This window comes from Protopterus annectens, chromosome 7.part0 (genome assembly GCF_019279795.1).
Source record: "Protopterus annectens isolate FY-2018-M chromosome 7.part0, PAN1.0, whole genome shotgun sequence".
NCBI lineage: Eukaryota > Metazoa > Chordata > Ceratodontiformes > Protopteridae > Protopterus > Protopterus annectens.
This window is the reverse complement of record NC_056739.1, coordinates 1,725,903,626-1,725,916,818: the sequence shown is the minus strand read 5'-3', so window position 1 is coordinate 1,725,916,818 and position 13,193 is coordinate 1,725,903,626. Positions and strand designations below refer to the sequence as shown.

At 41.1% G+C, this 13,193-nt stretch overlaps 1 protein-coding gene across 1 annotated transcript in view; it reads left to right on the top strand.

Annotated features, from left to right (window-relative positions):
* APEH (acylaminoacyl-peptide hydrolase) overlaps positions 1 to 13,193 on the top strand; it is a 2,062,145-nt gene that overhangs the window by 850,687 nt on the left and 1,198,265 nt on the right. The window contains exon 11 of the mRNA XM_044078262.1: positions 1,579 to 1,639. Coding sequence (XP_043934197.1) covers positions 1,579 to 1,639 — 61 coding nt within the window. The remainder of the gene's footprint in view (positions 1 to 1,578; positions 1,640 to 13,193) is intronic.

Genomic DNA, 13,193 nt, shown 5'->3' with positions numbered 1-13,193 from the left:
TTTGTGTTACTCCTTTTATGGGAAAAGCCTTCTACCAGGGCCATAGCTTCCTCTGGTGCTTTTTTCAAAGGATTGCATACCAGTTTCATCTATGAGGCTGCTACTAGACCTCTGTCAGCACCTTTACTAAGCATTGCAAATTGGATCTTTTTTCAAGAGCAAGATGCATGGGTTTTTTGAGGGTTCTTCTAGGCTTTCCTCCTCCCAAGTTTCCTCTTGAGCTTTTGTACTCTGGCTTGAGTAAAGAATACTGCAACAGTGATAAGGAGGGATAAAAGTACAGTTGTGTAAAATCTTAACCATATAAGTAGATGTCCTTCTCTTCACTCTTGCAGTATTCGTTCCCTCCTCTCCCATCTTCTTTACTCTTTCCTTCTCCTGGATGCACATATTCCTCCTACTTCATAGGACTGTTGTTCCTCATGGGGCTATTCATTTCTGAGGTATGTACATCCATACATCACCTTTATGCCCTACGACTTGAGCAGGACGAATAAGCATTATGTACAACATCTATAAAATCCTAAGGCTTTGGTATACTGACCGGATGTTGGGCTACCCTTGGCAGGAAATCCGTTTTAGTAAAGAATACTGCAACAGTGAAGTGAAGGACATCTACCGTTATGGTAAGGTTTTACACAACTGTATTTTCTGACTGGATGTTTGGCTGTCCTTTGCAGGATATCTCAAGACTGAAGAATACTGCAGCATTGAGAAATAGGACATCTACTGTTAAATTAACGTCTTGCACATATTTACAACTACAATTTTCAAATGGCATTTTACTGGTCACTTTAACAATAGCCTAAATAAGACAAGTGTATACTTTTCATCTGCATAGTAAATCTTATTTTGTATTGTAGTATCATTTTTATTTTTTGACTATAAAAATAGTAATATTTTTAATTTCTCTTAATAGTGTTTTATTCTTGAGTCACCACTTTAGGTACTTGAGACTGCCTCCTCTGGGCGTCTGAGACTGCTTCTGAAACTAGTTGGTCCCTGACTTTAGTATTATAAAATACATGTTAAAGTAATTGGTAAAAGTCAATAAGTTGATACTGGATGGTTTTTGGACTGTATTTTCACCATATTCATTGCATTTCAAGAATATTTCAATGGTTGATTTTCGCACCCATACCCACCACCCTGATTTCCTTCTGTATGACAGTTTTGGTCATTATGTCTTTGCTCACTTTTTTAATGGGCCTTATTGCAGAAAGATCCACAATGTATAATTGTATGCCAGAGAATCTTATAATGGCTATGATTCTCCAGTATCAGAAAATTAAGAGGGCAGATGAGAGACTAATACTAATGACACATAGCATCAAATGGCCATTTCAAATCCATATGCTATCTCCCAGAAAAGTGCAAACACTGAGACCTAGCTTCTATGTCTTAAGATTTATTCATACAAATAAATTGTGACAATGATGTTAGATGTCAGTAATTATGCAGAATGTAGGTCCACCTTATTTGGCAAAAAATGTTGGAATAAAAAAGTGGTGACAGTATCCGTAAATGAAAAAATGTGCAGAGTATGATTTCTAATTTTGTATTTTGTTTCTTTTTCAGTACGATTGGTACACAAAAAAGACCTCTGTTGTGCTGGAAACTATACACAGACCTAGGGAAGGTAAGTAATTAAGTGATTTAATCATGACCGTGGTTTATAGCACTGAAATCTTCATTGTGTGGGTCACAAGAAATAGCAAAACTAATAACTAGCATTGTTATTTATATAGCTATGTTGTAGTGCTTAATTTACATATCCCTGTAAGCGCCCTCCTCAACTATTTGACACACACAACAGATCATAGTCCCCTCCTGACTAGATCATTATCTGCAGGAAGTGAGAACTGGAGCACCAAGGAGCAGAATTGTCATCTGTGGTTCTAGAGGTATTCCTGCTTTTACCTACACACTGTCTACACCATGCAAACAGGAACAAATCATTGCCTCAGCAGCTGTAAGCCCACATTGTCTTATGGGCGTCTTACTCTCTCATTGAAATTCCCTCTCTAATAATCACAGTTTGTAATCCTGACCTACATTAAAGGTTGCAGAAGGATTGGAAAATCTCCACTCTAATGGAAAGTGGGACCGCTATTGTTGCTCATTCGTGCACCCTTGGCTTGACCCTCTGACACCTTGGCTGCAATGTGGACCTCATTTTGAGGAGCATTCCTGGGTGCTTTGATCCCATGCATTAAACTGACACCAGTTCATTATTTGTGATAATGGCTGAAGAAAAATCTAAAAAGTACAAAATGGCTTCAGCCTTAAATAGAACGAATGCAACAAACATACCATTCTAAGCTGGAAAAGGTAATTCAAAATATGAATGACTTGTGTATTCTTTTGGCAGAGTGTCCTCTTGTAGCCAATTCCTACAAATATTTGACTGTAGTCAATTTGGTGTGTGGAAAGTGTTTTTTCAGCTCTTACTGCAATGGCTTCACTGCTGTTTTGGATCCCTTTGTTACATCCTTGCACTGTCTCTTAAGTACTTCTGGAAGTATTTAGTTCCTGATCTCAGGGTTTGAGTGCCCTCTTTGGCTTGAACATTGTCTTTTTGTACTCGGGTTAAGGGAAGCATTCATCCACAGGATCCATAGTTCCTTTCACTAAATCAGAGCTCCTTTTTAATATGTAGCTTTGAACGTTACAGTTTTTTTGTAAATTAAGCCCTCTGACAGTGTACAGATAGTCATGTCCGATATATTGCCATAAGACATTTTAATTCTGTAGATACTTCCCTGTTACCCCATCGTTCCCTTTTTTAAACCCAGTTGAAGAAGGTTCATTTGAAGTATTACTTTTTTTTCAAAAGTCCTAGTGTGTTTTGGTCTATTTGTGGTCGAGTAATTACATCAAATGGCTTTTGTTAAGGGATCACTCCGAGAGCAGCATTAGTATGTCATTAACATTCCCTTCATCTTTTTTTCTCACAACAGAATGACCAAGTTTTTAATGCCGTCAGTTACTAACACCAAATCAGATTCTGTTTCATTGTTTCTGTAATTTTTCTTTCTGATCTTGACAGTTACTGCAGCTGTAGCACAACTGTCGTCCACCAATCTCCATGTACCTATTCCCTCATAAATTTCTTCCAGCATCATCAGTTGGGTGTAATACATTCTGTGTTGCTTTATCAAAGCCCCCTTATCCTGTATGTTTTCATCCTTATTGTACCTTTTTCACCCTTTCTGTTACTTTCACCCCTTACATATCTGGACACGTGCTCTTTTCCATACTCCTTCATTTCCCACTTTTATGTTGTTTTTATCTTACAGTGCATCCATTTCTGTGTCACTCTGCATCCTCAGAGTTGGCATCCAAACCTTGATAACACGTTCAAATCAAATTATTTTCATCTGCCCAAAAATTAAATAACATTACTTTGTCCATTAATATATGCATAAATAGCATTAGAATAATAATTCCACTGTAGTTAACATTCCATTGTCAGACATCCAGTTACAGGTGCTAAAATTAAAAACTTCAGTGATTTTGTTACAAGTTAATGTTTCCAAAGTTTATCCACTTGCATCTCATATTACACTTGTGGCTTGCTAGAATAATGTACTTTACAAAATGGGCATAACTAAATCTTAATACCTATTGAAAAATAAACATTCCACAGCAGAGTATTTATGTATAAGAAGAGCCCAGCAAAAAAGTCTAATGCTTCACGGCAAAATAATAAACTACTACTGTATTTCTTCGTAAATAAGACCTAACTGGAGAATAAGACCTAGCATGGGTTTTCCAAGGTGGTCATGATATAAGCCCTACCCCAAAAATAAGCTCCAGTTAAGATCGTCAACAACACACAACGGACGTGTTGAATTATAAAATAATAATATTGACACCCATTGACTGAGGTTATTGTACTATGCGTGCCGTTTTCAGACCATTCGGACACCCAACTTCTCTTTGCAGAAAGTCGTAAGATTCTTTCCCTGGGAGTCCTCCACGATTCTTACTGTAAACCCTAATCATCACTCACACTTGACTGTTGAAATCCTTGGCCCATAAACACTGGCAAGTGTATTTTGATCGGTCACTTGATAACGAACGGCTGTAGTTGTGTCGTCTTAACAGTCTCCATTTTGTGTTGCCATTCCGGTCCCGTAAGTCTTCAATTAACCCCTACCCCAGACAAGATGAGTGCAAAAAGAAAGAGCTATTCCATCAAGTACAAGAAAGGAATCATGGAGGACTCTCGGGGAAAGAATCGGACTGCTTTCAGCAGAGAGAAGTTAAATCTCCGAATGTTCCGAAAATGGCATGCAGTGTACGATAACCTCAGTCAACAGGCTGAGGGAAATGCTAAGAAGTGCAAGTGTGGATTAGGTCAGCAACCATAATTTCCTGAGCTGGAAGACATCATCTGTGAATGGATTGCTAAAAGGAGAGCAAAGGCTTTGGTTGTGTGCAGGGGTGATATTCAAGCATTTGCCCTTACAATGGCACCACAGTTAGAAATATCCCCAGAAGAATTCAAAGCATCACAACATTGGTTGGATGGCTTCCTTCAGCGATATGAACTGTCTCTAAGATGATCAACAACACTGTTCAAGCTGGAAGATACTGAAGTTTTTAAACATGCACTTGCGTTCTCCTTTGTTGATGGCATCAACTTTTCTAAATACCAACTCTCCGTCATGATTGCTATGGATGAAACTGCAGTGTTTATGGGCCAGGGATCTCAAACAACAATTGATCAGAGGGGTGTCTCGTCAATTGACATTCCCTCCACTGGTTATGAGAGTGGCATGTACCTGTATTTTGGTAATTCATGTAGATGGAAAGAAGACCCCACCTTTAATCATTAGTAAGGGCAAGAAAGATAAGATTGAACGCGTTTCAGGCATTTACATTCTTGAAACCGAAAAAGCCTGGTGCACACAAGCAGTTATAAGTAAGTGGGTAATGTAATGCTGCCACTTGTTTTGCGAGGTGGCGAAAGAGGTCTGCTAGTCTGGGATTCAGCCAACACTCACCGCGCTAAAGACATGAAGAAATTCCTTGCATGGAGGAGAATAGATCAAATAATGATTCCCGCAGGAATGACTGCCTATCTCCAGACTCTTGATATTGCAATAAATAAGCCATTCAAGGACCATTTGTGCATGGAACTCCATGACTACATTGAAAATAGAATGGAGAGAAATCAGCATGGAAACTTTGTGAAGCCTAGCCTGCAAGTGGTTATGACTTGGGTGAAACATTCATGGGATAAAATCACTGACAGCTGTGTTGCCAATGCACTGTGAGCAGGCTCCATGGACAAGCAGTGCTCATTTAAGGAGAGCTCTATTGCTAGGCATGACGGATTGGGGCCAGTGGTTCTACAGGAAATGGAGTCGCAAGAAATTCAGGCTGGAATTCAGGGTTGGACTTATGACAATGTTCCAGAAGAAGATAACATGACTGTATTTGAATAACTTTTTCATTATCGGGCAACAGAATGGATTGCTTCTGCTTTCAGTTTTATTCCCCTCCTCCAATACACATGTACTGAGATTTTTCTGCACTTTCTGTCAAGCATGACATATTGCACTGTGAAAGCAAAGGTATAGATATTCTGAAGTTGAAATGCTTGTTGCACTGTGTAGAATTCTCACACAACTGTTAGAACTGTTGCCCAATAACAGAAAAGTGCCAAATAAATGTCGATTTGTGTACATGAATAAGTGTTGATTTGTGTACATGAATAAATGTTGATTGTTGTACGGGGGGGGGGGAATAAATAAGGCATCCCCTGATAATAAGCCCTAATGTGTATTTCAGGGGGGAAAGAGTATAAGACCCGGTCTTATTTTTGGGGAAATACGGTATGAAACTCGTGCAGAAAAAAATAAACTACTGCCATATTTACTCTGTTTCAGTTAGCATAGCCTTCTAGATGCTGTTTTACTCTGCTCCCTGACAGCTGTATTAAAAACAGAACCAGAGTGATGCTTATTTTTAGCTTCAGTGCCTTCTGCTTTAATTTTATTTTTATGCTGCTTTCTTAATTGCAGTTACTGGGCAGAAAAACGCAGACCGGAGTTCAGCAGCAGCAGTTAAAGCTTGCTAGCATGAGCTAGAGGGATATACAGACTTCACGTCTACTGGATGTGTGTAGTTTAAACTACAGAGCTCCTCTGTAAACTACAACTGCTTGTAGTTAACACATCGTGTTGCCGTACGCCATTCTCAGTATAGTGAATTCTGATCAGTTCTCCAGTCATAACCAACTCCTCTGTCAAGGGAAAGAAGGAACCTTCCTTAGAGATGGATGAGGACTCCTCTGAGATTGAGGGGGAGGATTGAACTTCTCCTAAGTGTCTTGCCTGCCTGTCCAGTATGTCTTCTGCTTCACTTAGTGGAAATTTTGTTTGAAGACCTACTTTATGTGAAAGACCACTTCAAATGGGAAACACAAGAGCTTTCAAACACCCAGAAAATATATTTTGATGTGCTAAGCCTGGATGCACCAAACCCTTGCCAACTCGTCCAATTCTAGGAGCTGTAAGAAGCATTCATGGCAGCTCCCATTGAACCAGCCAGCCAACCCTTGCTCTTAAGAATCTTGGTAGGTTCTATAGGGTCCTGGAGTTCTAAAAGTTCCTTTACAAGGACACTGTGGTGGTTACAGCAGTGATGTCCATGGATCCACTGCAGGGGCCATAACTATTTACTTTCTCCCAGTACTTTCTCCAGTGATGCAGAGAAAGGAGTATTAGACTGATTTGGGAAGAAAGCATACACTCCTGCTGCTCTGGCCTTCAAAGCTATTGACAGTCATATATTTATTTATTTATTATTTATTTATTTGCATTTGTTAACTGGGTTGGTCCAGCTGGGTAAGAATTACCCTTTTTCAGTGGAGACCCGAGGGGAAAAGCCCCAAACAGACATACAAATACATATGAATAGAGACAAATTAACATTACAGAGGAAAACAATATTATGGGTACAATGGATAAGAAAAACAAACTATGAAAGTTTGAGAATGTGAGTAAGGTAGGCCAGAGGCATGCATGCAAAAGATTTATGAAAAGGTGTTCTGAACAAGATCTCTGAAATAAGTTAAAGTAGGCAAAGAAATGATGATTTAGGTGTGGATTTAGTAGTGTGGGAGTTTTAGGTGGGAGCATGTGAAGGACATTCCCATTTGGAGGAGAGATGGGAGAGAAGCATGGATTTGAAATTGTTGTGGTTAGGTATATTACGTAGTGGTGTGGGGAGATTGTTCCATAGTTTGACTATAGTGTGGGATAGTAGTAGTTTACCAGTTGGGTGGATGGGTTTTTGTACCTGCAGGAGGTTTATTAAGTTTCTAGTTGTTCTAACCAAATGAAGAAGATTGGGGTGATGTCTGATGGGCATCTGAGAGATGTTGAACCATAACCAGTCAGGTGGCTAAACATATCATTAGATGTGGACATGACCATGTCAATACAGCATCAAGGGTGGCAGCTGTGGGGTGGATGATCAGGGGACTAGCCTGGCTGAAGCTGCAGCCCATGCCAGTGGAGGTCAATGTATGCCTTCTTAATCTTCATTTGGATAAAGAGCTGCTCTTTGAGAATGTGACTGGAAAGTAGCCCAAACTGGTAAAGAGAAATCAGGGTCGACATCTAAAGCATAATCGTCTCATTCAAGCCCGACTTCTTTGTCCTCTAGGTTCTCAGACAAAGTTAAGAAAAGACCCTTTTTGGTGCCAACAGATGTCTTGGAGCTGAAACAAGAGACTTTGAAATTTTCAAGTTATGAGTGTAGGATCTGAACAGAGACCTCTGCTCTGATCTCTACTGTATTGGACCGACTTCTTTGGATTGGAACTTTTTATATTGGATCTGGCATCCAGTCCTTTTAAGCCGATTTTGACATTCCCAATTAATTTTTTTGACCATTTACTACTTGGATTTTTTGGCAGTACTTTTGGTGAAGGAGGCCACTGTTCTTGTCCTTGTATTACCAAGGACTTGGTACTCTCCATCCTATGACCTGGTTTTTTTGACCTAGATCCCCATCCGCCTCGTCCTCCCATCCAGCCAGGAGCCTAACTGAAGTCTTGAATGCACATATCGGGACAGACCGAACAGGATATGAAGACTACCTGGGTCCACATGGGTGGGGTAACAGGAATAAAGAAGAAGCCATTCTAGACCTCTGTCTGGCAAATTGCTTGATAGCCAACAATGGTTTTGGAAGAGAGACAGTCATAAGATTACATACAAGAGTAACCAACATGCAACTCAGGTAGACTTCTTCCTAGTAAGGAAAAGGCACTGGGATACAATACATGATTGCAAAGTCATCCCCAGTGAAACAGTCACCCCACAGCATAAACCACTAGTTGCCAAGTCAGCTGCAAGCAGTGGTCAGAGAAGGCTCTAAGGTTAACAGAGACCAGGCTGAAGACCTGGAAGTTGACTGGAGAGAAACACCAACAGTTCAAGGAATTACTCTGGGTTCTAGCACCCCAGGAAGAGGAGGAAATGGGTGGAGCGGAACAGGAATGGCAGAGCCTAAAAACGGCATGTGTTAAAACTGCAGGAAAGATATGTGGCTGAGCCAGATATGGAAATAGTGTACATAAGGAAAGCTGGTTGTGGAATGCAGAAGTCCCGGAAGTCATCAAAAGAAAGGAGTGCAGGAAGAAGTGGCAGATGGAAAAGACTGACCAAGCTAGGAAGGACTACTGGTTGGCTAACAAGCTAAGAAAGAAGTTGCAGTAGCAAAGAATAGGGCATCAGAGGCACTCTACTAATTTCTGGAAAGTGACTCAGTAGGTGGCACAAAGAAACTATATCAGGTTGAAAGGCAAAGACAGAAAAAGAAGACATTCAGACACCCTTCATAAGGGATGCCAGCAACAACCTGCTCACCAGTCCACAGGATGTCAAAGGCAGATGGAAGGAGCATTTCCAGCAACTTCTGAGTAAAGAAAACCCCACAGAAGTTGTACTGCCCCAGAAACAGCCTAGGATGACAGAAGAAGAGGAGCCTACCCTAGAAGCAAGAACAGCACTAAGGAAAATAAAGTCAGGGAAAGCAGCAGGCTCAGATGAGGTCACAACAGATATGATGAAGATGCTTATCGAGATAGGGGAGAAATGGCTCTTGAAGAGTACTAATAGCAGTGTGGAGAGAAAGGTGTATCCCGGATGACTGGAGAATAAGCATACTCGTGGCAGTATACAAGAACAAAGGGAACATCCACAACTGTGGGCATAACAGAGACATCAAACTCCTATCACATTTTATGAAAGTCTGGAGAGGGTGATTTATAAATTGATGCATAGAGTAGTAGACCGTAAGATGGGAAATGAGCAGTTCGGATTCAGATCAGGATGCAGCACAATAGACCCGATGTTTGTTTGCAATGAGGCAGATACTTGAGAAGAAGCTTGAGATTAGGAGAATGTCCAACTGGGCATTCCTAGACGTGGAGAAAGCATATGACAAGGTCCCACAAAAGCTGATCTGGGCAGTACTGCAGTGCTTTGAAGTCCCGAAAACATTGGTAGAATTAGTGCAGGCTGTGTACAAGGACGCAATGCCAAGTACAAACAGTGTTCTGACTCTCTCAGAGATTCCCAGTGGGAGAGGGTGTACACCAGGGTTCAGCTCTGAGCCCACTGCTGTTTATACTGGTGATGGGCTCCATTAGCAAACAGGTCAGAGGGGACAGATCAGCAAAGTTGCTGTATGCAGACTATGTGACATTACAGGCTGACTCTGAGCTAGAACTTCAGCAAAGGATAGAAGAATGGAATAAAAAACTGAAGGCATTAGTCTGCATTATTTGGAGTGATGATCAAACAGTCTGATCTTCAGTAACAGTTATGTAATCAGTTTTGCATGCTAATGAGATATTGTCTACTCTACAAGATTGGATTGCAAAGTATTTCTATACTGAGCTAAAAACTGTTATTCTGGCAGTTAATACACTGCTTCCTGTGGCAAGAGCGGAGGGCTTGAAACATTTCATCTTCATTTAAAAATAAAACCTGGACCCCCGGCTAAACCAGGAATATTCAGGAACCATTCTAAGGCTAACTTATTGCTATTAATTGAGAACCTGGCAAAATTTCAAGCCCCTGTAAACCCAGAGAACACTTTTGCTTATGCAGAACTGTTCATTGAAACCCTGTACAAGCATGTTAATAGCTGCATAAAGACAGCTGTACCCACTAGGAAGAAGTATAGAACTAACTCAAAATGACAAGCCACCCTGGTGGAATCACAAAATCAATAGGATGTATAACAGGAGGAAGAAAATCATAGCAAAAATTAGGAGGTGCAGCACCCAGCAGGATAAAAGCACTCATCAAAGTAAACATACAACTCAGAGGACAAAGTCTGCCAAAGCCACATTTGAGTTGTTTGCCTCTCAGGCCAAGGACAACCACAAAACATTATTTAGCTATGTCCACAATCCCAAAGGCAATACACAATTGTGTGCAGACCTTATTGTTAATGGAGCCACATATACTGAGCCAGAAGATATAGCAAACCCCCTGGCTGATAAATTCAGTTTCAAATTTAACTTTACTCCCCTCTCCCTCAGGAAATATCATCAAATATAACTCCCCCTACTATCACTAGGGAACCGGTCCTTAATGCTCACTGTAAGACCAAGAGCACTGCATCAGCGGGCCCAGACAATATCCCAGGATGCCTTCTAAATAGCATGAAACATGACCTGTCAGGGTCTCTAGAATTACTATTTAACTGTAGCCTCCAAACAGGCTTTGTGCCTCATAAATGGAGAAAGGCAACAGTCATCTCTCTGCACAAAGGTAGGCCATCTACAGACCCTGGAAACTACAGACCCATAAGTCTCACTAATCTTGTATGTAAAGCCGTGGAAAGAAATATGGAGATGATCAGTAGCGATATAGTACACCTCCAGACACTGGACCCAACCCAGTTTGGTTTCGTCAAGGGCAGATCATGCCTACTCAACCTGGTAGACTTCTTTGAGAATGTTATGAAAGTAATGGATGAGGGCAAAATTGTTCACACTGCCTACCTTGACCTGGCAGAGGCATTTGACACAATACTCCATTCGGGCATTGTTGACAAACTCAAGAGGTAAGGTATAAACCCATATGTCACCTGTTGAATAGCCAACTGGCTCACAGACAAGGACCCAGGAAGTTAGAATTGGGGAGTTCAACTCTACAAAGAGACCAGTAACAAGTGGAGTCCCTCAGGGATCAGTCCTTAGACTGCTCCTTTTTGGCATTTACTTCTCAGAAGTCGAGGGAAATGTCACTCGTTCCAACTGACTAAATTTGCAGATGACTGCAAATTAAAAGCTGTCATTGAATCTCATACTGACACAAATGTTCTCCAGGAGGGTCTGACACAGACAAACAACTGGTGGACTAAAACTAAATGCCAAGAAATGTATAATAGTATCCTTTGGGAAGTCATCCATCCCTGGTAACTATCACAACACACCCCTTAGAGTTGACCCAGTAGTCAGGGACTTAGGGACAAACATAGATTGTAATCTAGCCTTTGATCATCACATGTCTACAGTGGTGAGTAAATCATTCTATGTTGCACAACTTATAAACAAAAGTATGGCATCTAAGTCCAAGGAAGTCATTGTTCCACTGTATTCAGCATTCATAAGACCTATCATTGAGTACAGTTCCCTTTTTTGTATGTACCTAACCAGGCACATCCAACAACTGGAACATTCACAGAGGTTCCTCACTAAAAGAATGCAGGGCACAAGTAATATGTCCTATGCTGACTGCCTCAAGGCCCTATCCCTGTATTCTGTCTTCTATAGGGTTTTGAGGGGAGATCTATGCCTGGCATACAGAGCATTGTCAGACCCAAATCTGATGGACCTCCTGCATATCCACAAAACAATCAGTACCAGAATTACCCCATTCTAAAGACTTAAACCTTGCCTGTGATATTAATAGGACCTGCTGAAGAGATAGGTATGTATCCCAAAGACTGCCCTATCTATGGAACAGGTTCCCCATCCATGTGAAGCAGAGTTCCTCCCTAACCCAATTCAAGTGCAGCTTGGACAATTGGATGGGAAACCAGAAATTCATCCCTGGCTTGGCACCTATGTCTCTTATGCAAACAAATAACCTGTAAATGGTTCATCTCCCAGGCCCATGCTTACACTTATCAAGGGTGTCAGAACTTGTCAGAGGTTTGGGATGGATGGCTTGGCTTAAAAAGGCCCTTGTGGTCATTAGCCTAGTAAACACCTATGAACCTATAAATGGAGAAGAGGGGAAAGAGTGAGCATCAGTAAAGCAGCATTTTCACTTCCCTATGCCAAAGTTTCACAGAAATTACCCGTCCAAGTCTGGACTGTACCACCACAGGCAAGGTAAAGGTAAATAAGGCAAGGATAATAAAGGCCAATATACAGAAAAAGTGGCAAGGAGAACATTAGGGAAAGCCTAGAGACCTCAACAAAGTCCTGTTCCTCCCTGGTGAGCAGCTAGACAGTTCAGGGAGGTCTGCACTGTGGCATCTCACTAAGAAACTTAGACAGTGGATTCTTTCTGTTTCAGATGGATAGTTTTCTTTTTGAAAATATTCCTTGTAACCCCAGTCTTCCCCAGAGTGTTAAATATATGGGACAAGGGAACAGGGATGCTTTCATGGAACTTCTCCCTCCCCTTCCCAAAAACCACTACTCCCGTCTTGTCCTGTGACCATCTTCCAACCTCAAAGACTGCAGGGGATACAGTTACATAAGAAATTGGGAAAGCATTAGAAAAACACAAATGGGTGTTGCAGTTAATATCACGTGGTTACAAATGCTAGTTTCTAACAACCCCTAAAGTGTGAGTCATACCAACCATACTAAATGCCATGTTTTTGTCCTTATACCACAAAAACTTTTACAACCACGTGTCATAGAGCCTGTACCAAAACAGGGGCTTCTTTTCAAGAGAGACTTCCACTCAAGATTCTTCTTTTGGCCAGAAGGTCAGGACCATGGAGGCCGTTCCTGAACCTGTCAAGTTTAAATACCTATTTAAAGGTCCAGAAATTAAAAATACAGACATTGCAGGCCTTTTGCACTCTTAACTTCAGCCCTTACAGTTATCCATACACAGGGACCAAAGGTGCTTTCTCATGTTTGAAGCAGGGATCTTACACTGTTTTCCTCTTTACCCTTTGGATTGACTATT